Genomic DNA, 25,100 nt, shown 5'->3' on the forward strand with positions numbered 1-25,100 from the left:
AGTGAGCCTATGGACAACTAGCAGCAATGAGCACCAACCCATGGCAATACACGGACGGGGAAGAGTAGGAGGCTGTCCAAGAAAGGGAATGGGCAGGCGGCAGGCCGTGTGATGGGAAGCAGCAGCCAATGTCAGTAGTCAGCAAACACATGAATGGGCAGCCAGGGAGTAAGCAGGTGTCTGATCAGGCAGCAGTGGAGGCAGTAGCCAATGCCAGCCCTCTCTCCTTCAGAGACAAATAAGGGTGAGTAGAAGCTGCATGAATGGGGTGGGGGGCAGGGCCTCCATCTTTGCTTCTGCCCAGAGAGAGACAGACAGAGCAAGTGCCTCTCTTTGGGCTGTGTAGATAAAAGCAGCTTGTTGGGGATCAACACTAGGAGTTTGGAGTCCCAGCAGCTGCCCAGGGATGTCAGTGTCTAATGCTAGACCTGCCTCACGTGCTTAAAGGTGCTGCATAACCACAGCTTTAATAAGCAGGTTGTGGCTAGATCACTGTACTGGAACTTCAGTACTTAATGGTATATAGTAAATTTGCCTACTTTAATCTGAAGAGATTTATGCTTCAGCACTGAGAGAAAAAAATGCCCTCCTGAATAATTCAGTTGTGCATAGTTTGTGAAATGCCAAGGGAGTGGGAGCCTTCCTGACCTCCTCAGGCAAGCCATTCCATAAAGTAGGGGCCACAACACAGAATGCACGTGTATAGGTGTTTGTTGATTTTGCCCATTTATTTGCAGGGTGGCCCTGCAGAAGGCCCTGCTCGGGTGAGCGAAGCTGTCATGGTGGAACACAGGGGGAGAGGCAGTCCTGCAGATATGAGAGCCCAAGGCCAGAAAAGGCTTCATGAATACCTTGAATTCAGCCAACCCCAAAACTACAAATTATTTATCCTAGGGGCCTTACATAGAGATTGAATAAAATGGGGGACAAGATTGTGCCCTGTGGAATCCCACAGGATAGGTACCACATTGATGACAACAGGTCTCCAGTGACAACCTTTGAGTCTGGTCTGCGAGAAATATCTGAACCAGTCCAGAGCCTCAACAAGATGGCATGGTACATTGTATCAAAGGCTTCAGTAAATCCAGTAAGAGCAATAAAGAAGCATGCCCTTTGTCTGGAGTTGCATGAAATATCATTTGGAATAAGATCTCTTCTGTTCCACATTTTGAGGCATCTGTAGAAGCAGGCATCTGTTCTCCTGCTCTGGTATGAAAGTGAATTTCATGCTTTTGAGAAGGAGTGTCGTGGGCTGGGTCAGCCCAAGCAGAACAGTCAAAAGTCCAGTCCAAAGTCAAAGTACCAGTCCAAAGCCAGGAGACAGTCAAAAATCCAAAAGCCAAATCCAGAGGTCTGTAGGTCAATTACTGGTAAGTTTGGGGGCTATCCAAAAGCAAAGTCAAGGTCCAGTCCGAAAGTCACAGAGCAAGGCAAGGTTCAGTGGAGTGGTCACAGTAGTAGCAGGAACTGATATGTTGCTTCCATGCCTCCTGGTCTTCTGAGGCTGGGTTTTATAGAGATGCTGGCTTGGAGCCAGCTGCTGTGGGAGTTATCCTGTGGTTACTCCTCATCGCTTTCAGCCAGCAACTGGCATCTGGCCAGGAGGCATGCGTTTTGCCATCTCTCCTGTAGCTCTACACGTTGCCTCTGTCTGCGGTGCTCTTTGGGTGAAGCTGGAGGTTTGGATGTCCTGGGCTGAGCGTCACCGGTGGTGTAGGAGCAGGAGGGTGTCGGTGCCTCTGGCTCAGCTGCTGACTGTGGAATCTGATCCTCCAGCAGCTGTTCCTCCTGACCACTGGCTTCTGCTGAGTCAGGGCTGGCTAGGCTGGTTACATGAGGCTCCTCTCTTCCAGAGGAGTCCTCACTATCACTGAGCCCCACAACGAGGAACATACAGTGCAAGCTAGAGAAATATCTAGAGCTCTCTGGATATCTCAATACATCACTTTAAGTCTTTCAGATAATTTCAGTTTTGGCACAAGGCGTGCCTCTTAAGCTGTGTTCTCCTTGCTGTCCCAATGCTATAGTCTAAGGCTGGTTGAAAGGATAGCTCTTTGCAGATTGTATTGATACAGATTTCCACCAGACTCATCTATTCTTTCTGTACTGCTGTCATGTCTGTGTCCCACACACCCATGCCATTGTTTCATTCTGTATGTTGCTGTAAGGAAATGCTGTATCTTAATGTCATTTTGCAAATGCCATACCCATCGCTTTCATTTCACAGGCATCCTGAGAACGCAGCTGGCTTCTTCCTCCTGCCTTCCCCTTTGAAGTTCCCAGGAGCGACCTTGCACTGTCTGAAATGTTGCAGTTTAATCTTATGCCTTTTGTCCTGTCTAGGCTGATGTATAAACTCCGAAAAAAGTTCCCAGAATGTTTGCCACGTAAACCTGTGGTTTTGTTGGGAGGGAGGAGTGATTGGGTATTTAGAGATGTACATTCCTCAAGTTCCTATTCCTGTCAAGGAACGTGTACTGCTTAGATACTTTCTTGCTTCTGAGTAATCCTACGGACATATTTATGGATCCTATATATAGGGCCTACCTGTAACAACCCAAGGAACAATGGAAGGTCAGCTGGGGGACCCACCGCTTGTAAATGTTTCGCTTGCTGCAACAAGTGCAAGAACACCGGTGGCTGGCGCTGGAAGATGAGTACCCTAAGGCAAGCAACAGCCAGCTATTGCGTTGAATGTCGTAGTGGGGACGGGAGTACAGATGGGCAATCCAATGCTTGGGGTACCACAGTATACCCCTCTCAGAGAGTGTCCAAGGTTCAAGTATGACCCATTTACCAACCACAAAGGACCCCTATCGTCGTCCCAATAGGGACAGGAGTACAAATGGACCATCCGCAAATGGGGGGTCCTCCAATATACCCCCTGCAGGGAGCCCCAAGGGTTCGAGCACAAGACTTTTGGCCACAGTACGAAGGGATACCACAGACCACTCCATTGGGATATAGAGCAAATGGAGCCCATCAAATACCCTTCGTGGCACAGGGACACATTCAACCCCCCCCCCTTTGGAGGAGCCCCGATCCACCAGCCGGTGGGGTGCCAAGGAGCAGGAGCTCCCGCAGCAGGATTGCCACAAGGATGGTTCAAATTGGAAGCCACATTTGATGGGAACCCCAAGAACTTGGGATTTTTTATAGTACAAGCCATGGAGTTTTCCCAAAACTGGGGACATTTGTTTCCTTCGGAACACATTCGGGTGAGTCACTTAGGATCCTGCATGGAAGGGGCGGCAGCCAAGTGGTATGTAACTTTGCATAATATGGGAGCGTGTATGACTTAAATGCTTTTGTGTATGCGCTAAGAGCCCAATTTGAAGACCTGCTAGAAGGGGAAAGGGCTCAAACAAAACTCTGAACCTTAAGACAAGGGTCCAGATCCGTAAGAGAATATGCTGCCAAATTCAGGCAATTAGCCACCAAAGCTCAGGGCTATCATGAAGGAGTTAAAATTGAACTTTTCCAAAATGGACTGAATGCTGACCTGCTAGATAGAGCTTTAATGCAGGACGACCCACAGACTCTGTTAGGTTGGATCCAATTAGCCTGCGAGGTTGAAAACAGAACCCAAGTGGTGAGACTCGTAAGAATGCAGCAACATGTAGGGCCGAGGAGGCCAACCATCGCAGATGGGGGATGTACCCCACAAGGGCTGAGACCCCCCCCTCCTAGGAACTGATCGAGATTTACGATGGAAACAAGGACTTTGCCTACAATGTGGAGGAGGAGGACATTTTGCAGCCCAGTGCCCAGCACAGCCAGTGCCAGGAGGAAGGGGTTGAACCATGCCACAGGCCGTGCCCCCCCTTAACCCGCCCAGCCGAAGAGCGCCTCCCAAGCATGGGAGGCCAGAAACTGGCTTGGATGCCAATGAGGGTCCTGGAGACGGCAGGGAGCCTACAGAGCAAGGAGCAGAGGAGAACCTCACCCAGCCATCAGGAAACGAGACAGACCTGCCGTAAAAAGGGCCCGGCGGCAGGTCCCAAAGGAGTTGAAACCCCCAGGGGTGAGAGAAAGAGAGGCCCTATTGTTTATGCCCGTGATGTTACTAAATCCAAAAAAGGGAACTCATGTGTGGGTGCAAGCATTAATAGATTCTGGATGTTCCTGGGACTTAATATTGCCAGCCCTAGTCACAGGACTCGGACTGGAACGAACTAAACTCAAAGACTCTATAGTGTTTGAACAAAGGGATGGGTCTAGTATGAATCATCCACCCTATAAAATTGAGCCTACCCCGATGGGTATGGGAAATCATTGAGAAAATCGAACATATATAGTCAGTGATGTGACCAAATATCCCTTGGTACTGGGAAGTTGTTGGCTATGGGACCATAACCTGTACATCAAATGGTCTACCGGGATGGTGGTCTTTAAAGGAGATCGTTGTGCAAAACATGCATAGACTAAAGTAACGGCACCCTCCCCGTTAGAGACTGTGTTATTGACCGCCGAGGAGGAGAAAGCCATTCCCCCCAAATACCAAGATTTAAAACAAGTGTTTGATGAAAAAGAAGCTGACGAGCTACCCCCTCATAGAGGCACGGACTATGCTATTGAACTCATTTCAGGGGAAAAGTTGCCTAAAGGAAAATTGTACTCCATGAGCCCAGCCGAAAGAAAAGAGCTGAGAGTGTTCATTGACAAAAACTTAGAGCGAGGATTCATCTGCCCTGCCAGTTCCCCCCATGCTGTCACTGTATTGTTCCGCAAAAAGAAAGATGGGGGGCTGAGATTGTGTACTGACAATCGTGGAATAAATGCTGTGTCCATGTCAAATGCATACCCCCTCCTGTTTAATTAGATACTTGCTCAGTGTGGTGGCCCAAGGTAAAATCTTTTCAAAACAGGACTTAAAAGATGCTTATTTCCGAGTGAGGATAAGGGAGGGGGACGAATGGAAAACCGCATGCAACACCCCCTTGGGGCAATTCGAATACCTCATAATGCCTTTCGGCCTCCAGGAGGCACCAGGAATTTTTATGAATTTGATTAATGAAGTTTTGCATGAATACCTGTATAAAGGAGTTGTTGTTTATCTAGATGACGTGTTGATTTATTCTCCTGATAAAGAATCTCGTGGAATTGGTCAGGAAGGTACTGACTGCTTTAAAGAAACACAAACTGCCAGTAAAACTGTCTAAATGTGAGTTTCATAAGGAGGAACCGGGTCTCACATCAAGGACTGAAAATGGACCTGGCCAAAATTCAAGCTGTAATAGGGTGGGAATCATCCAAAATGAGGAGGCAGTTACAATCATTTTGTGGATTTGCGAATTTCTACCAACCCTTTATAAAGAGATTTGCTCAAATTGCCCTTCCCTTAACAGACTTACTGAAAACAAAGGGAAGGGGCGCACAAGGGAAAAAGCCAAGTGCTAAATTAAACTGGACTGCAGAATGCCAAGAGGCTTTTGAGAAACTGAAAATGATGTTTGTATCAGAACCTGTGCTCCAGCACCCAGATGAGAATCGGAAATTCGTGGTCCAGGTTGATGCCAGTGATACAGCAGTGGGGGCCGTTTTGTTGCAGTTAAATGATGAGGGATAGTTGTATCCATGTTCCTACATTTCTAAAAAGTTTTCTGACGCTGAGCGCAATTGGAGCAGATGGGAGAATGAACCTTTTGCGGTTAAATTTGCGCTCACTACCTGGTGCCATTGGTTAGAGGGGGCAAACGTTCCATTTGAAGAATGGACTGATCATAAAAATTTAGAAGCATTGTGCACCCCCCGTAAATTGAGTGTCAAGCAGTTAAGGTGAGCGGAGTTCTTTTCCAGATTTTATTTTACGTTGAAATATTTCCCTGGCTGATCAAATTTCCTAGTTGATGCACTCTCGCGCATGCCTCAACATAACAGTCAAAAGGAAGTAGTTATTGATACTGTATTTTCACCCGCTCAATTAGGAGGAGTGGTGATGACTCGCAGACAAGCTGCACAGCAAAGAAATAGTGTGAAATCTGATCTCTCAGAGTGGGAAGAGAGACTGAAAGCAGAAACCGAAAAGGAGGGGGGAGCATTGCCCAAAGCAGAACTAAAGCAGGGACAAAATGGGCTTTGGTACAGAAGGGACAAATTATACATTCCAGTCAGTTTAAGAAAAGAAATTCTGCAACGTCATGATGCAAAAATCGCTGGACATTTTGGGTACCTAAAAACCCTGCATTTAGTACAAAGACAATTCTGGTGGCCTAGTATGAGAAAAAATGTGTCACAGTATGTAGCTTCATGTCAAGGGGGAAGAATGGGAAAAGCTAGGAGGGGAAAAACCCCTGGACTGTTACAACTAGACATGGGCATGAACAGGAAAAAAAAACCCCAAACATGGTGTTTGTTGTTCATGGGGGCCAGCAGGCTCTCCTCCAGCCATCAAGATCCCTACTGCACCACTCCCAGAAACTCTACCTGAGCAGGCAGCAGGAAATGTACCAATAATAAATAATAGCTTGGTCCCAGAGCCTGGCAGCAGCCCTGGAACCTGAAGGTTCCACCACTCCCAGAAACCTTACCTGAGCAGGCAGTAGGAAATGTACCAGTAATAAATAATAGCTTGGCCCAGAGCCTGGCAGCAGCCCTGGAACTTGAAGAGGTAGATCCCTATCCCACCACAGATCCCTATCCCACCACACACAAAGAAAATTCAAGCTCCAATGCACTCTCCCTGTCTCTCTCTCAAAATGCCAACAGCAACTGTCTCTCCCTCTCCCCTCCCCCCTGCTCTTTGCTTCCTTGTAACAGATTTGGAGCTCCACACTTGAAAGGAAGACCTGCCTATCAAGTTAAATTGGGCTTAGATTGGGGTTTCCAGGGCAACAGCAGGAGTTCAGAGTTTAGGCAGTCCCTGCCTCCGGTTGACAAGGGAATTGATTGCAGGTGCCAGATTGTCTGGCTTGATGAACAGCAAGGAACGAGTCTTGCAACGACCACCTGTTTGGTTAGAATGGGTCCTCATAAACAGCTTGTTCACGAACAGCTGATTGGGCTGTTCGTGGCTTTTTTTAGTTTGTATTGCTGGTCATGCCCATCTCTAGTTACAACCCTTGGAAACCCCTCCTAGACCCTGGGCTGTGATTTCAATGGACTTTATCACAGATCTCCCCCCGCCCCCTCAAAGGGATATACAGTGATTTTAGTGGTGGTGGATTTATTTTCCAAGCAAGCACACTTTATTCCATTCACCACCATACCGACAGCCAGGAAACTAGCCAGTTTTTTTATGAAACATGTAGTTAGACTGCATTCATTTCCGTCCAAAGTGATATCTGATAGGGGCGTACAGTTTGTTGCCAACTTTTGGCGGGAGCTTCTTAAAGTCACTGGAATTGAACAAAGTATTAGCTCCGCCTATCATCCTGAGACAGACGGACAAACCGAACAAACGAATCAAGTATTAGAGCAATTTCTGAGATGTTACATTAATTATCAACAGGATAATTGGATTGATTTTCTTCATTTTGCCAAATATACATACAATAATTCTATACATTCATCTACAGGGGCCTCTCCCTTCAAAATAGTGGAGGGACATGAATGAAACGCTGTACCTTTTGTTACAACCTCTGAATCTTAAAAACCAGGAGACCTGGGAGAATAGTGGACTGACTTAACTTCCCAGTGGAATTTAATGCAAAAGACTCTAGACCAAGCAAAAGAGGACTACAAAAAGTTTGCTGACAGAAAGCGTTCTGAACAATGGAAACAACAACCAAATGACCTTGTGTACATTTCTACAAAGAACCTCGGAGGAGAGGAACCTAGTAAAAAACTTGGGTGGAAATATATCGGGCCTTTTCACATGAAAAAGATAATAAATGATGTAACTGTAGAAGTAGAACTTCCAAAGAACTTAAAGCAATCCCACCCAGTATTTCACTTCAGTCTTCTGAAAAAAGCTCCCCCGCCAGATGAATGGCATATAGGACAAGGAGCCCCCATCCAATACTAGTGGATGGTAATATCCTCTTTAAAGTTGCAGAAATTCTGAACTCTAAAGTAAAACATAACAAACTTTTCTATTTGTTCAGATGGAAGGACTTCGATGTGTCTTCTCAGGAATGGGTAGAACAATCCCATGTTAATGCTCCCAGACTCGTATCCAGCTTCCATAAGCATTATCCTGACAAGCCTGGCCCTTGAGAGGGAGAGGCAATTTGGAGGGGAGGCAGAAATGTCATGTCTGTGTCCCACACACCCATGCCATTGTTTCATTCTGTATGTTACTGTAAGGAAATGCTGCATCTTAATGTCATTTTGCAAATGCCATACCCATCGCTTTCGTTTCACAGGCATCCTGAGAACGCAGCTGGCTTATCTCCTTCCTCCCACCTTCCCCTTTGAAGTTCCCAGGAGCGACCTTGTACTGTCTGAAATGTTGCAGTTTAATCTTATACCTTTTGTCCAGTCTAGGCTGATGTATAAACCCTGGAAAAAGTTCCCAGAACGTTTGCCAAGTAAACCTGTGGTTTTGTTGGGAGGGAGGAGTGATTGGGTATTTAGAGATGTACTTTCCTCAAGTTCCTATTCCTGTCAAGGAACGTGTACTGCTTAGATGCTTTCTTGCTTCTGAGTAATCCTATGGTAAAATATATATGGAAATGATTTGATTTCTGAATAAAACCATTTAACCAAGAGCTTGGACTTCTTGTTGCAATGGTACAGGTATCTGTCTACCATATCCTGTCACCCATAGCCTGACCACTGCTCTCACCAGTAATAAATCAAGGTGGAGTCTCCTTTATCACTTAAGTCTGTAGCATTTTGTATGTTCAATACATACAAAGGGTGTTTATATTAAACCATCACAGTTATTATATCATGGGGTACAGTATCAGTAGGCATTTTACCAACAGTGACCCTTTCAAACATGCACATACACATAATGAAGCGCACCATGCATACAAGAACAATCATGCATAGTAAAGATGGAGCAAATCTGGCATTGGTAATTCTGAGCATCATTCAGTTCTGAGTAATCAGTCCCACACTTCTCTATAACTGGAGTGACTGCAGCTCTAATTATTCTTTCTCCTACTTATACTCCCTTCTTTTTTTTCTCTTGCATCTGTATGGTGAAGGACCCCCCAGGAGACTCCAACTCCCTAAGGCTTACTTTCAACTTGTTAAATAAATTCAGCTCAGATTGAAACCATATGGAATTCAGAAGCTTCCTATGCTATAGAGGAGGCTGCTGAGAAGAGGTGCTTTCTGCAAATGGTAGAGAAAGGAGCCTTAATGGAAGGGGATAGCCTGGGGACAAAATGAGACAGCTGAGTTTTGATCCTCTGTATACTAACACCCTCTCTGGAATAGCATGGGGGCTCATTCCAAGATTGTTTCAAGCATATCCTTAAACAATCTGGAATGCAATGGTTGTCATGTATGACAAAACACTCCATTCTTGCTAACCCTGCCTTCTACTAGCTCCCCCAAAGCCAAATATTTGGCACTGTCTCTGTCGGTAGCATGTTGCATGTTGTTCCTCAGACAAAGGGAACGCTGGTCACACAGAAAGCTCTTATCTTTATTTTGGATGTTGCATCAGATGGTTGTTATATTTCTCATGCCAACCTGGACAATTCACCTTTTTTTCTACATACCAGGGAGCTTTCTATAAATGTGGCATCTACTTCTGAAGTACATCTTGCCAGGTCTGCATAGTCTTGCATAACCAGTGGAAATGGAAATGCTGAACAATCCATTTTACACCTTACACTTCTAAGGTGGCAAGATGGGTATGGAGAACAGGCATGGACATCCTAGTCCAACACTCTACTATGCTATGTTGGCATAACCCAAATTGTTGTACTTCTTGCATGTTGCACCCCTGCCCCCATAATGTTTGCACTGCTGAACTATTGACAAGTATTTATCCCCAATCAAATGTTTGCCAAAAAAAAAGTTCTGCCTGGCTTCTGGTAGCATGAAAACGATTTACAGCTTGGAAAAATATTAGCTTCCAATACAAAAAAAATTACCTGTTGAAAAGTTTGGAAGGCCTGAGCACTCTTTTTCTGTTGGTTGGACAGTACTGTTGCAGAGCTGCAGTGACTGCCTGAATTACTGGAAGGTGCTTGGAACAGGATGAAAATACTCAGAAAAGTTCTAGCTCCATTTTCTGATCTTACTGCATTTCAAGGTTTATTAGCTGCAAATTTGTGGCATTTTGTAGAGGAATTTATAGTTACATATAATTTTTTCTTGGCTTCCTAGGCAAAACCACTAATAGCCCTTAAGAGGTAGTAAATTGAGCAGAGGCTATCTGTTGCTCCCCCACCTCCAGCCCTTTAAGAGTTATTAATAGTTCTAGCCTGTGTGTCATTGGTTCAAATCACCCTGGCAGCCCATTCTGGCAATCATGGGTTTGCTGTTGTCAATGTACTTTTACTCCTAAATAAACATTGATTGAGGTGTTCTAAATATGGAGACACAGAAACTAACCAGCACAATAACAAGTTTAGTTGGCTTGTTCCATCTCCGGAAGAGGAGGATTTTAAAGAGATTCCTATTTTAAAGTGGGACTGGCAGCAGAACCTGAGCTGGCAATTATGAATGTGGTTAAGTAGCTGTTTTATGGTCATGCCTCATTCCCCACTACCCTGACAGGACAACTGGGCCACAAAAAGCTCTTTAACATTAAAAGCTCTTTTCACATTAAAGTGCCCCTGAGGGTCTTCTACACCATGATGATTCTGTGAGGTTTTCTCATTGCTAATGCAGCTGCGAATTAAGCAGCAATGAGGCTTCCACAAGGCAGTTTCCCCCTCACTCTCCCTGCCCCAGTCCACTATGGCCACCATTCCCCTGCCTTGGTGAAATAAATCGGTAAATGACATTGCTATAGCATTATAACAGTGATATGTCAGTTACTGATTTCAAAGAATCTGTACACTTTCTAGTGGCATGCAGAGTGTTGGAACTGCTGCAACAGACTGACATGGGGAAATGGCACTGATGTGGATGGGAAAGAGCCATACTTTCCCATCCACATGGCATCCCTTGTGACTTTGCTGTTATCTGTCTAAAAACGTTATGGTAAAACAAGTTCAAAAAGCTGCAGAAAAGCTGGAAGGTTACTGAATGTACCACAGTGCTCTGTGGAATCAGGAAAAACTGCTTCACAGTAGCACCAGAGACAGGCGTATAGAGATCCATTCACTCCTCTCCCTGCACTGCCTTCCCTGTTCACTTGTGCCTAGAATCTTCCTTGTCATTTTATAAACCAAACTGTATTTAGTGCAATGATATTCCTCATCTATTAGAAGCATTCTTTCTCCTTCCTTCCTTCCCTCCCTCTCAGGTATCATTATGATTTTCCCAAAGACTCACACTTCAGAGGTATCACAAGAGGTTGTTTCATTTTTGCATTGCCTAACACTGATGTTTCTAACAGCAGGCGCTAAGAAAGATCTTTTGTGTAGCTGAGCCTGTTTGCATCTGATTCAGTTTTTGCCCCTCCAGCAACTGCATTCCCAGATCAAGTTTAGGGATTGCTGTCCTACCAGAAGCTGTAGCTCAAAAATACAGTGCATTCTCTCTCTGCCAAGCAATGATTAGGGCTTTCTCCAGATAGGCTTCCAACACTGTGAAGAATACCACCATTCATTCAGAAAGAACTATTCCTGTATGTACTTGCATACTCCTCGATATCCAAAAAGTTGCAACTGTCAGTTGAAGAAAGCCTTTGAAATGGAGTTCCTGGAAGAACAACTGAAAAAGAAAACGCGTTTACATGATGTTTTTACTTTCATTTCTATTATAGATCCTATCAAGAATGGCCAATTAATAAAGAAGCTGTTTGGTGTACTTCATGATGAATATCCTATGTTTCAAAGCTCCCCACATCTATAGGAACTCTGTTAGGTCTAGATATATTGATTTTGATCTAGCAATCTCCATAACACAGGCTTCCAACCTTTCCTAATCCAGGAGCCACTTAAACTGCACGCATGTGACATCAGAGGCACGTAAAAGGAAAAGGTGAATGATCCCACCTTGCTGCTGCTGCTCAGAAAGTGTGCAAAGGAATGCCCGCAGGGACCCTTGCTCCCTACGTATCTGCACTGGCAGCATGTCCTTCCAAAAGACAGCAAAAAAATTACTGATGACTCCAGAGGGGCTCACAGCCCACACGAAGGCCCCAAATTCCTGACCCATTGGTTGAAAACTGCTGCTGTATATCAACAGTTACAGCTAAATGCAGCCGTTCCTTTCAGCCTCCTCCTCATGAGTTTTTTTCTTTTACCTTCTTTGCTGTGGCCACTGTTGTTTACTGTTTATTTCCTAAAGCCAATGTTCTTTTTGCTACCCTCAGAATGTTTTCTTTGGACTTCTTTTTTTTGTAGACAAATGTTTTTTTCTACTCAGGGGCCTTATCAAATACCATTTTCTAGTATTTCTACTGTAGCATAGTGGTTAAGTGGTTGGCTTGTGAGCCAGCACTCTGCTAGTTCGGCTCCCACTACTGCCATGAACTCTGCAGGTGGCCTTGGATAAGTCACTTCTCTCAGCCTCAGCTCCCCAGCTGTACTGTGGGGGTAATAACACTGACTGTTCACTGCTCTGAGTGTGGCACTAATCTGTCCAGAAGGGTGTTAGATAAGCGCAGGAGCAGCAGCAGCCCCTCACCCATTGTCTCCACACTCATTCTTCATTCCCAACTTTTCTTCAGGCATGTTGCTCTTCACCAGTTCTCTTCTTGACCACTGCAAACAGTCACTGCAAGTGGATTCCCTTCTCCATGAAATCAAAGAGAGCAGCAGTCTTCAGTCCATTCAGAACTGAAACTCTTTTTTACCATACATAGTCTAAACAAATTAATATTTAATTTTTTTTACTGTGTATATCCATCTTTATGCTCCCTCTCTTCCCATTACTTCTGAAATATTTTACATAAGCTATTTTAGGCCGGGCTGTGCCCCATTTGTGGATCTCAATCCACCAACTGAAAACCAATGCCCTAAAGAAATATATTAACAAATTTGTTTGTTGTATCAGCCATGTGCTGTTTTCTTAAAAATGTTTAAATTTGGTTTTGCATTTCCCACATCTGTAATCTGATTGTACAGCTATAAGAATATACATTCAATTATCCATCTCCTGTTAAAAGTATTTTCAGGATATACATTCATATTTAAAAGATGTTCCTAGTATCACTTGTGAAAATCTTAGAATAGTGATATTTGAATACAGAACAATGCATCACAGAAGACTGATGCATTTAAAAATCTAGAAAACTGTTTCTGACTACAATCTGATACAGGCTCATACAGCTCATTTCTTTTGAAATTAGTCATCTTATATACCTCTTTTCTTTTTATTTACTATATTTTTATCTTGGCTTTCCTCCAAGAGTTTAGTGTGCCTTGTTCTCCCCCTTCTCCATTTATCCTCACAACAACCTTGTGAGGTAGGTCAGGCTGCGAGAGAGTGACTGGCATAACACCATCCAGTAAAATTCATGAGGATTTCAGCCTGGTTCTCCCAGATCCTATTTTAATCTAACCCCTACCTTTGAGTTCAAGTGACTATTTCCTTGCTATATTTTTATGATATTTGATATAATTGTGTGGACTTGGATAGCGCATACTAGTCCAATTTCATTAGATCTCGGAAGCTAAGCAGGGTCAGACCTAGTTAGTACTTGTGGGGAAACCACCAAGGAAGTCTAGTGTTGCTAGGCAGAGGCAAGCAATGGCAAATCACCTCATGCCTTGAAAACCCTATGGGGTTGCCATACATTGGCTGCGACTTGACAGCAAGCAAGCAAGCAAGAACCCTTTTTACACCAGTTTGTGTTACATGATCCTTCTTTCAATTGCTAAAGCCAAGCATATCTAGCTCTGCTTACTATGGGTAAGGGCGCAGCAGAGTTACTGAGGAATCGCCATAAAATTGGGGGGGGAGGGAGGAAAAGAACATAGCAGGTACCACTAAGCAATTGGAATCCAAATCCCACTTAATTGCAAAGTAAATTCATGGTTATTTCTGCCATTTAACCATAATCTCATTCATGTGGTAATTACTTGGAGGTCCGTTAAGTGTAATTATAAAGTAATCCACATAAGCCAGTAATTATTCTAATGTTCCAAGATATTTGCCAATTATGACCCACTGAACTACCTTGTCACTAGAAAGAGTCACATGGAATTTGTACCTCAAGTTAGTTCCCTGTAAACACATTTCCCTAAATATTCCATTGTGCTGGTCTCTTCTAAATAAATAATACAATAATGTTTTTATAATCGTAGCACTTAAGCTACAGTGTGGCTTTTCCTGAGAGTTTCAGTCTCTGGACCCCAAGAAACTTCACTGTGGAGCAACATTCAATACTCTTCTTATACATATCGGATGCTTTTTCAACATGTCTCAGGCATGCTTGTTCTACAGTGATGAAACCATTTCGCACACCTTGATCACTTGTAAACCGGTCCGCAAATCATCTGAGATACTTACTAACCTGGTGGTTTTAAATGTCTTCTAACTTTATCCAAAAAACAAGGCAGTCTGATATTTTATATTACATACATGTAAACTTTTGATCCAGCAAAAAAAAAAATGACAGGAAGAAGGACCCTAGTATAGTTTATCAATGCAATGGGAACATAAGAGCAATGGGAACATAAGAGTCCTGTTTCACAGTAATAACAACAACATTCGATTTATATACCACCCTTCAGGATTACTTAATACCCACTCAGAGCGGTTTACAAAGTATGCTACTATTATCTGCACAACAAAACACCCTGTGAGGTGGGTGGGGCTGAGAGAGCTCCAGAGAACTGTGACTAGCCCAAGGTCACCCAGCTGGCTTCAAGTGGAGGAGTGGGGAATCAAACCCGGTTCTCCAGATTAGAGTCCTGCACTCTTCACCACTACACCAAACTGGCTCTCAACTGGCTCTCAAGTAGCCAAGTAAATGAAAGCTTACTGCCTCTGAACATGGAGGTTCCATTTCATAGGTATAAATTTCAGGGTGTAAACTTCCATTCATAGGTGTAAATTTCCATACGTAGTGTACACTACAGGGGGGCTGAGGGGCTCAGCCCGCCCCTCCCAGATTTGGCCGGGGTGGCAGAGTCTCCTCTCGGGCAACCAAGGATAAACTCACATGAGGGACTCAATTACAATGGCAGCTGAAGCACAGGATTGCCCACTCTTCCTGTTTTATCATACAACAATTTCCATGATTTTGGGGGCTTTGTTCCTGTTTACTAGTATGTATTTGTGTGTTTATTAAGAATTTATAATAAAAAAGGACTCACAGTTTATATGAATAATTTACAAATAAACATCACAGAAGAATTAAGAGACTTTGAAGGAAGATATATGACTTTGAAAATCAGGCTCCTGGAAGGCAAGATTTATGTACTAGCAACGCTATATGCCCGAAACAATGCAAGAGAAAATTTTATGAAAATGTTTTCCAATCCATTTTACATTTTCAAGGAGAGACATGAATGGGGCAATGGATCAAAAAAAAAAAAAAGACAGGTGAAAGAAGGCAGACTTCCCAAAAATACATTTAATTATATGGAAATGTTACAATTGGAAGATGCTTGGAGGATCAAAAATCTGAATACTAAAGACTATGGCCGAATCCACACTTACCGGCACAGCGCTAAGCAGGCAGAGTGAGAGTGTCTTTCTGGCACAATTTATGACATCATCACACCATGATGCCGCTCTCGTGGCGTGATGACGTCATAAAATGCACCAGAAAGACGCTCTCTGCCTGCTTAGCGCTGTGCCGGGTAAGTGTGGATTCGGCGTATACTTTTCTGACAGACACCAAACGTATTCAAGGATTTATATATGCTGGATATCAAAAACCTTAGTTATTAATCTGGAGAGTGCAAAGATACAACCAAAAACCTTTGCAGATCACAATCTGTGAACAAAACAGGCAGGAGGGGAAGCTGTAGATGAAATGATAATCTTTTATTACAAGAAGACAGTAAAAAAATGGTTGCTATTATCATATAATTTCTACTGTTTACAATTTCATTGTGATATCGTTTTTATTTTATTTTTTCTGTTCTGTTTCTGTTTATATTTATAAAAAAAAACTTTTATACACTGCTTTAAGAGACCTCAGGCTATGGCCCATAGGCTATGGCTTAGTCCTTAACCCTGACTAGCTCCACTCACTTTCAGTGTAGCGACTGCTAGGTGTCCGTTGGGCCCAACATACTTGCTTGGCTCCAATTTACATTTGGGGAATGTTAGATGAGGAGGACTTGATGCTGTCCCTTTCCTAAGGTTTCAGAGGGGGACAAACCAGAGAGAAAGATAGAAAGTTTAGGGCATCTGTTTACTGTTTACTACTTTACTGCCCTGAACTATCCTTTGATGTATAGATTGCTAATCTCAGGACTTCCTCTTCATGACATCCTTCTCTTCCTCCCTTGGTCACACTCATACCTTTTATCTCCATCTTACAACCATGGATGCAGGACTTGTCCTGCCATCTATGTCCATCTTTAGACTAGACAGGTAGATAGGAATTTCTCTCTCCACTTTCCTATCAAAGTATGGAGATCCTATAATAAAATATTCTTACTTCTTTTCTAAACCTAAGGCAAGTGTAAGTTTGTTACTTTCTTTCTGACATTCACACCAGCCACCATGCTCCAACTGCTCATCACATTTTCTCTGCAATCTGTGCTGCTCTGTTAAGTGCCAGTTTCTGTCCCTTTTAATAAGGAAAAAGTGAGTCTCTATTTTATATTACTTTTCGGTTATGTTATTATTACATTTTATTTTGGAAATGGAACAATGGGGAAGAGTAGGTCCTATGTTTCCTTGTTAAAATAGTTTGTTTGCTTGCTTGCTGCTGCTATGGTTTTTGCTGAGTGTGGGATGGGTCTATATATCCTTGATTGAGAACAGTTAGTTTTTTCATAGTAGTGGGGGGGGGGGGAGGTTAGGGACCTGCTTCATTTCTATTCCACTTTTAAATAGTGAGGTGGTATCTGTTGAAGAAAGGGACAATATTTAAAATGGCAGCCTGGGTGCTGTCTCTCTCAAGCAGTGAGAAAGCCCATCTGCATGAACAAAACTGGAGGGAGGGATGCAGATCAGAGGCCTTTTAAAAATTTCCTTTTGTCCTGTGTGCAGCCCAGAGAGAACGTTGGCAAGGAATGTTCATGCTCTTCATTTTGCTGTTCCCTAAAACGGTGTGGTACAGTTTCAAAGGGGCAACCAACGAGCTAATGCTAAGAGAAGAAATTGGGGGGGGGGAGTTGAATAGCACTTTCAAAACTACAGCAAATGTATTGCTGTAGGATTTGGGGATTCTTTTGGTTGATAGATATTTTGTGTCTTCAAGCCTGTGTTTTTTATATTTGCTGAAGTGGATGCTGAACCAGTTCCTTTTTTAAGTTAATTAATGGCACAAGCAAGCCTATTGAGCATTCTTTTAAAAATATCTATACTCTAAAGAGTTGGTCAAGTAGGTGTGTATTTACAATTGTTCACCACCTAGGCAGCCACAACTAACATAAACTGGTTTCAAGCATATAATAGTATTATTGCACTGTGGCTTACTTTTTCTGGTGATTGTTTGGATTAAAAGCTATAAAACACTTTGGCAAATTTGAAATGCTATTACAAAAAGTTAAGACGCTCCAGGGATGACACCCTGCCTGCACAACCCAGGCAAGCCTGTCCCAGTAGACATCCGCATATATTTGCCAAGGGCGATCTAATATGTACAGGCCAGAATATTCAGTCAAGGAAAATGTCTGCATCAGCTACTACCAGAATTAGCTAAACTTATCTGAATAGGCCTTCCCATATACCTGTTTCCTCCTGCACCTCAGAAAGTTCATTTGTATACCTTCATAGAATGAAGACCTTTCTACGGTCTAGCATGAGACAGACAAGGCTCAAACACATGACTGTTCTTCATGGACATAAACAGATCTCACAGGAAATCGATATTAATGGTATAGCTAATGAGTTCATTCAAAGAACATCACATTCAGTGTAACTTAAAATCCTAGGTGGCATAACTGTGAGTCTACTTTGGGGTCTTGGCTATCAGCACTGTTCTGAATTGCCTCAAAATGTGCTTCTACTCACTTATAGGATATGAGTTTGAAGTGAGAATGCTACTATTTTGAACTCTGTACATTGCTCAAAAATTGAGTGCATAGCAACTGTTTTGTATTCCGCCTGGGTTTAGACTTCAACCATGCATTTACCAAATGTAGGCATCTGTGATGCCATAATTTAGTAAACTTCAGTACTAAGTCACTCTTATGAATAAGGCACAAACAAGCCTCCTGCAAATGAACATCCAGAAAAACTTTCCCTACAGGCTTTTTTGTGACCATTAGTTTGTCCTATGCACAAGGTGTGTCTACTTGTAGATCTTAAAGTGACTATCCTAAAAGTGAATTTCAAAAATAGGACACAGCAGGAGATCGCTGAAATACCAATATAACCACTGGCCAACTCTCACCTTTTCCTAGGTTTGGCTTAGCCCAGGGGCATTGTTAGGGGGGTGTCCAGGAGTGCCTGCCCCCCTAAATTTGTAGTGAGCCCCTCCCTAAATATCCCATGGCTCCACCTCCATAGATAGTAGAGGCCACTCCCTATGATGTCACCGGGCCCCAGTTCTTTTAAGAACCTAGCATAGCAATACCTCTGGCCCAGCCCCAGCCCCCGTCACCGGGAAATTGGAAAGTCTACGCTCTGTTCCATTTAGTTATTGTGGTTACTAGTCATTGAAGGACCTATACTGCAATTTGTCCAGACCCCTTCAAAACTAACTAAACTAATGCCCGTGACTATATCCTGTGGCAATGAATTCCACAGAACTAGTCTTTGAGTTATGAACTACTGCCTTTTATCTGCCTGGAATCCATTACTCAGTAACTTCACAGGGGTCTACAAGTTCGAGTATTTTGGAAGAGAGAGGAAAAAGTGCTATCTATCTCCCTTCACCACCCCATTCATAATTTTATTAACCTCCGCATTGCTCATCCTTAGTTCTTTTTTCATTGAACTAAAATGTCCCCAACTCCTGGGCCTGTCCTTCTAGGGAAGGTACTCCAACCCATTGATCGTCATGACCACCTGTTTATGCACCTTCTTGAATGCTACAAGAGCAGGACACTGTGGATTCTGGAAAGCAGTATCATTGAGAGGCTGAAGGATGCCATGGCTCAAGCTTCATGAAATCTGCTAATAGGAAATATTCAGCTTCTCTTTGAATTTGTTTTTCCAGTCATAGGGGTGATTTGGGGGTGGGCTGGATACATGAATTTGGAAAGCTCATCTCCAGTGTTAGTAACCATTTTTCTAGCCCTTTGGAATGCGACACACTCAGCTGAGCTTCCCCAACTTTCTTAATGATGCCTTTGCTTTCTTCTCTCCCAGGGACCTAAACTATAATGAGTTGGTGGAATTTCCAGTGGCCATTAGGACACTCAGCCAACTGCAAGAGCTGTAAGGCATTTCTTTTACTTTCTGTGGGAAGAGTTCTCAAATAGATAATCTGGACCTAATTCTGATGTGGACAGAATTGCCACCCCAAACCCTAAGATGCATTCCACTTTCACCTTTTCTCTCATAAAGTCAGCATGGTCCACTCTAGTATGGCAATAAATGTCCAAATAGCATTTCTGTCTTTATGATAGCACTGGACAATTGCTATCAGCTTTACAAACAAGCTTTACAAACAATAAGACATACATACAGCTCCCCTCCCAAACCTCCCTAATTCATTCAAAGGTACACAAAAGGGAGAAGACATATTTTCTGCTGGGTCCATTTCCCCAGCTCCCACCGCCTCCTAACTCTATGGCTGTGTTCCTTTAGAATGTTAGGGTTTCTAATTTAGTGAAGCTCAGTCATTTTCTGTCTCACTAATGTCCAGGGCTTTTTTTCAGCAGGAATGCAGTGGAATGGAGTTCCGGAACGTCTTGAAAATGGTCACATGGTTGGTGGCCCCTCCCCCTGATCTCCAGACAGAGGGGAGTTTAGATTGCCCTTCGCGCCGCTCAGCAGTGCGGAAGGCAATCTAAACTCCCCTCTGTCTGGAGATCAGGGGGAGGGGCCACCAGCCATGTGGCCATTTTCTCTGAGGGCAACCCACTGAGTTCCACCACCTCTTTTCCCAGAAAAAAGCCCTGCTGATGTCCATTCATTTTTCCAAGATATGGGCAGTTTGTGGCTTCCCAAGAGGCAGTCATGCATTCTAGTTTATAGTTTTTCCAGCCTTTAGAGTATATTCCAGATGGTCTTAATTTGGAGAAATGGAATGCCTTTCAGTTCCTACTGTCCAGACATTTGATGTGTTTCAGCTCTGGTCCCCACCAAATAACAGTTACAAGGTACTAGTGTGAGCTATGACTGTTGGCTTCCCAGGATGAAGACATGGGATGTTCCTTATACTCAACTGCATATATTCCCTATATAACTCCTGTTTGCAATGTGATGCTGGTCTGATTGTCAAATGATCATTGTTAAATGATCTTTGCATCTCAAAGGACAACATCTCTGTCTCTCTCTCTCTCTTTCTGTCACACCCACACACCATACAAAGCAGTTGTGAGGCTAAAACACACCCTTGGCTCCATGGTGGATGGGTGAAGCACAACTGTTAACAAATAGATTTTCCTAATTCATTATGTTTACATGATGGACATGTCTATTTTGCAGCACATCAACACAGCAGGGAAGCACTATCAGTGGCAGTTTCCCAGTCTGGCCACAGTGCCATGCATCAAAACAGAAGCCTGTGCATTTGTCATGTTACTGACGAAAACAGGAGCCACACATAAGCCATGCAGGAAATTTCATCTTGTGTGAAGCTGTCCACAGACTTTTCATATGAAAACAATATCCTTTCTATCCTTTAACCCTTAACCACCTTGGTGTCTTCTTCTTTGGCAGGGGCTTCCATAACAACAACGTCAAGGCTATTCCAGAGAAAGCATTTGCTGGGAATCCATTACTCCAAATTATGTAAGAAATGATACTACCAGGGCTACAATGGGATCTGCTCCCCAGCCCTACATCACACTAGTTATAAGGGATATTGTTCCTAATCCCCAGGATTATACTCTGTTTGTTTGTTGGAAAGAAACACTAAGACAAGAACACCTGGATGCGTTGAAAATTTATACATTGAGTTCCTTTCACCTGTTTATTAACCCAAGTCTATTGGGGAAATGAAGAAAAGGGTATTACTTAGATCATTGTATTGCCCTTATCCAAACCAACTCAGGATAATGGTTTTCTTTAGCCTCAGGAAGATATTACGGTTTGTATGTGGTATAAAGGGAACTGCTAAAGGAGCTGTCCAAATCTGCTACTCAGGCAGTTTTCATTTTCCTTCTTCATGATATTTTTAGGAGGAATGCTATAGCAGTCAAAGTTATAATTATCTGGTTCTGACAGCATTTGAGAGCCAGGCAACAGAACATATCAGACATTCAGCTAATCATTTCTACAGTCACCATGTCCCTCTCAGTACAGTTAATAAGGCAGGGGAGGGGACAGATGGTAGTCTGTAAAGGACTGCAGTTTGGCTCAGCAGCTGCATTTTTATCACAGAAACTCTTTCTAATTCTCCAAACTCTTACACGACAGTAACAAAACTACTTGTGTTTTCCCCTCTCCTATCACCCCATTCTCCCATGAGTAATGGTTATATCACATGGTAGATCCCTTTTGATTCCACTCCAATAATCTCCATGAAGGGGGGGGGCTGCTCAGTGGTAGAGCATCTGCTTGGCATGCAGAAGATTCCAGGTTCAGTCCTCAGTATATTGTCGAAGGCTTTCACGGCCGGAGAACGATGGTTGTTGTGGGTTTTCCAGGCTGTATTGCCGTGGTCTTGGCATTGTAGTTCCAGTGTCACTGTGACACTGAGAGATCTCTGTCTTTTGGTGCTACACCTCTGAAGATGCCAGCCACAGCTGCTGGCGAAATGTCAGGAACTACAATGCCAAGACCATGGCTATACAGCCCGGAAAATCCACAACAACCATAATCCTCAGTATCTTCGATTAAAAGGATTGGGGAGTAGGTGATGTGAAAGACCTCCACTGAGACCTTGGAGAGCCACTGCCAGTCTGAGTAGACAATATTGACCTTCATAGACTAATGTTCTGATTCAGTTTAAGGTGTATATTCCTTTAGCAATGTTTCCACTGTCAGAAGATCAGGAATGGCTGACATATTTAAACCTCCTGTATGATGTCTTCTTCTCTACTGCAGGACCTTGACCCGGGCTGGGATCCATTTGCTTCCTGGAGAAATGTGCCAGCAGTTGCCCAGTCTGCGAGTTCTGTGAGTTGTATACATTTCCCCTTCATTAGGGGTAACTTGGGAAACGCATTTACCACCAACACACTGAACATGGTTCCTGTTGCCAGCCAGACTCGAGCATACTGTGCAGCTATGGCACATTTTCTACCTTACTGATTTTTCCAGCCCAGGGAAGTTTCAGTGAAGGAATTCCTGTGATCACGTTTGCATCACTTAGATTGATTCTGTGATCATACATTATAATTCTGTTCTTTACAGCCACTGGGTTGAGAATTTACCATGTCTGTGGGTGCAAAAAAAATGGGGGGGAATTGAATTATGGTGCAAGTTCATGGAGGCCCTGGTTGAAAAATCACAGACTCCAGAATGGCATCTGCAACTTGTGCATGGCCCTCAGCTCACATAAATAATACTTTAAATTGATGTAAAATACATTATCATTACTGAAGATGCAGAAATATATTGTATGCCTGTCCTTGCGTGGTGGCGATGACTGTGCATGCCATTTTAGATCAACACCACTTTGCAAGACAGTTATAGCATTGCCTTTGTTGGCCAAGTGAGTGCAATGGAAAGATACAGAAAGAAGCTGAACAAACATAGGGAAGGATTGAGTAATCTTGGAGTAATAAGATCGGAATATTGGGCACAGAAATGAATGAAAAACTGGTGCCAAGCATCAAGTGGGTGCCGAGCGGATATTACCTGTCTCTGGGGTTTCTTGCTTCCCCAGCTGCATAGCCTGAGGTTACCCACTCCCTCCCTCAGCATCAGATACATTCCAACAAGGCCTTTTAGAAGGCTGGCTTTGTTCTACCCATGCAATGTTTCGATGTTATTTTCATTTCAGTGAGCTCTCGCACAATCAAATCGAGGAGCTGCCCAGTTTTCACCGCTGCCAGAAGTTGGAGGAAATGTAAGCAATGGTTGTTTTTTGCTGGGGGAGGGGGGGAGCAGGCTGAGGTGGAATCCCAAGTCTGAGCAGCCTGAGGAACATACCTGGGGAATCAACGAACCTCTGAGAAGTGGATATTGGAGCACAAGCCTGTTTCTCTTGGATTAATAATGTTCCAGTTTTTGGCTTTGTTGAGTGTCTGGTGTGGCAGCATGAAATGACGAGCCATCATGGCATTGGAAGTTTTGGGAACATAAATATTTCTTGAGGGGTTTCAGATTAAGAAGACTTGCGTGAAAGAGCCACAGAAGTATAAAGGCACTGAGTTCCCTCAACTCCCCTTTCATACATGTTATTTGGGGACTTGATACCCGGGGTGAGATTGCCAGCTGGTGACCTTGAGCCCTCCAGGATCCACAGCAGTAGCAGATGTATAAGAGGCCTGGGAACTGTTAGTATAATGAAGTCTTGGCTCCTTTAAAACTCCCAACAAAAGCGCTTTTGATGTGAATGGGGGGGGGGCTGTCCCAGGCCCAAGGCTATACTCAGGGTGGGTGGGATTTGATGGTTTTGTTTCTTGACCCACTCCCTCCTTGATATTTGAACCTGCTCCACAAACTTTGATGGAAGTAACCTTCGTGGCAGCCTTGCTTTCTTCTGCTGCCAGGGAGGCTACAGAACCCTATAAGGCAAGTTCCTCTCGCTCACAGGAGCCTTTCTGTCTTCGCAGTAGCCTCCAGCACAACAGGATCCATGAAATCAGAGCAGACACCTTCAGGCAGCTCACAGCCTTGCGCTCCATGTAAGTACAATTTGCTAGGACTACCAGAAGCATTTAAAATTATTTATAGTGAAAACGAGTCAGGATATGTTGAACAGCATGAACAGTGTCGTGCAGGATGTTCTGGGCATGATTTCCAATCCATCCAAGGCACTCCTTCAAAATACGTATACTGCACTATCCTACAGATGTAACTGACCGTTCTTACGATGGTATTCATTTTGCCTCCAAATGAGCAGCACCGAGTGGAGTATGTTAACTGTAGTGAGCACAGAACCAGACTTGCAAAAGTACCAGATACAGAGATGAACTTAAAATGTGAACACACCCTATACATGTATCATAATCTAACACACAGAAGTTCTATAATGTACTGATTCTCTTACAGTTACAGACAGATGAGGAAAATAAATGGAGCTAAACTCCATAATGTTTCCGACTGAAGGTTTTCTATTTTTTTCTTGTCTAATAGTGCTTACTTAAACCCCCTATGGTATGAAGCCATACCAGACTGTCCAAGAATTATCACAGCTATTATATGGGGTATCTGAGGGGAATATAAAATACTTTTTGTGAAACTGAACTCACCCATAAATTCGATGGAGATGCACTCAGGGATGCTAAGAAAGTCAGTCTTTTTTACAAGGTGACCACCCCCCACAACCAGATGGAAACTTTGGGAGCTTTCACTGTTGGGTGGATGAAATTAGTGTCTAAAAACAGATTTACAGGACAATTGTGCTCGATATACAGGCAATAGTGGATTCTATACTTTTACTACTTGCAGAGCCCCCAGCCTACTTCCTTTCTCATTATATATACTTTTGCTTTGTAGAGACCTGAGTTGGAATTTCATTCAGACCATCCACCCAGAGGCCTTTGTAACCCTCCACTCTCTCATTAAGCTGTAAGTTACATTGGTGACTCAGAAAATATTTACATGCCATGTGCAAAGCTAGCACAACTACTTCAATCTGGGCTACCCAACGAGATGGTGAAGGGGTGATGGGGAGACTGTAAAAACAACTGCGCTTATATACTGCTCTTCTAGACAGATTAGTGCCCCACTCAGAGCGATGAACAAAGTCAGTGTTATTATTATCCCCACGATACAGCTGGGGA

General features: G+C 43.4%; 1 protein-coding gene across 1 annotated transcript in view; it reads left to right on the top strand.

Moving 5' to 3' along the window:
• The window catches only part of LGR6 (leucine rich repeat containing G protein-coupled receptor 6), a 187,419-nt gene that overhangs the window by 153,468 nt on the left and 8,851 nt on the right, over positions 1-25,100 (top strand). The window contains exons 7-12 of the mRNA XM_054981772.1: positions 19,405-19,473; positions 20,923-20,994; positions 22,252-22,323; positions 23,153-23,218; positions 23,928-23,999; positions 24,814-24,885. Coding sequence (XP_054837747.1) covers positions 19,405-19,473; positions 20,923-20,994; positions 22,252-22,323; positions 23,153-23,218; positions 23,928-23,999; positions 24,814-24,885 — 423 coding nt within the window. The remainder of the gene's footprint in view (positions 1-19,404; positions 19,474-20,922; positions 20,995-22,251; positions 22,324-23,152; positions 23,219-23,927; positions 24,000-24,813; positions 24,886-25,100) is intronic.

This window comes from Eublepharis macularius, chromosome 5, assembly GCF_028583425.1.
Source record: "Eublepharis macularius isolate TG4126 chromosome 5, MPM_Emac_v1.0, whole genome shotgun sequence".
NCBI lineage: Eukaryota > Metazoa > Chordata > Lepidosauria > Squamata > Eublepharidae > Eublepharis > Eublepharis macularius.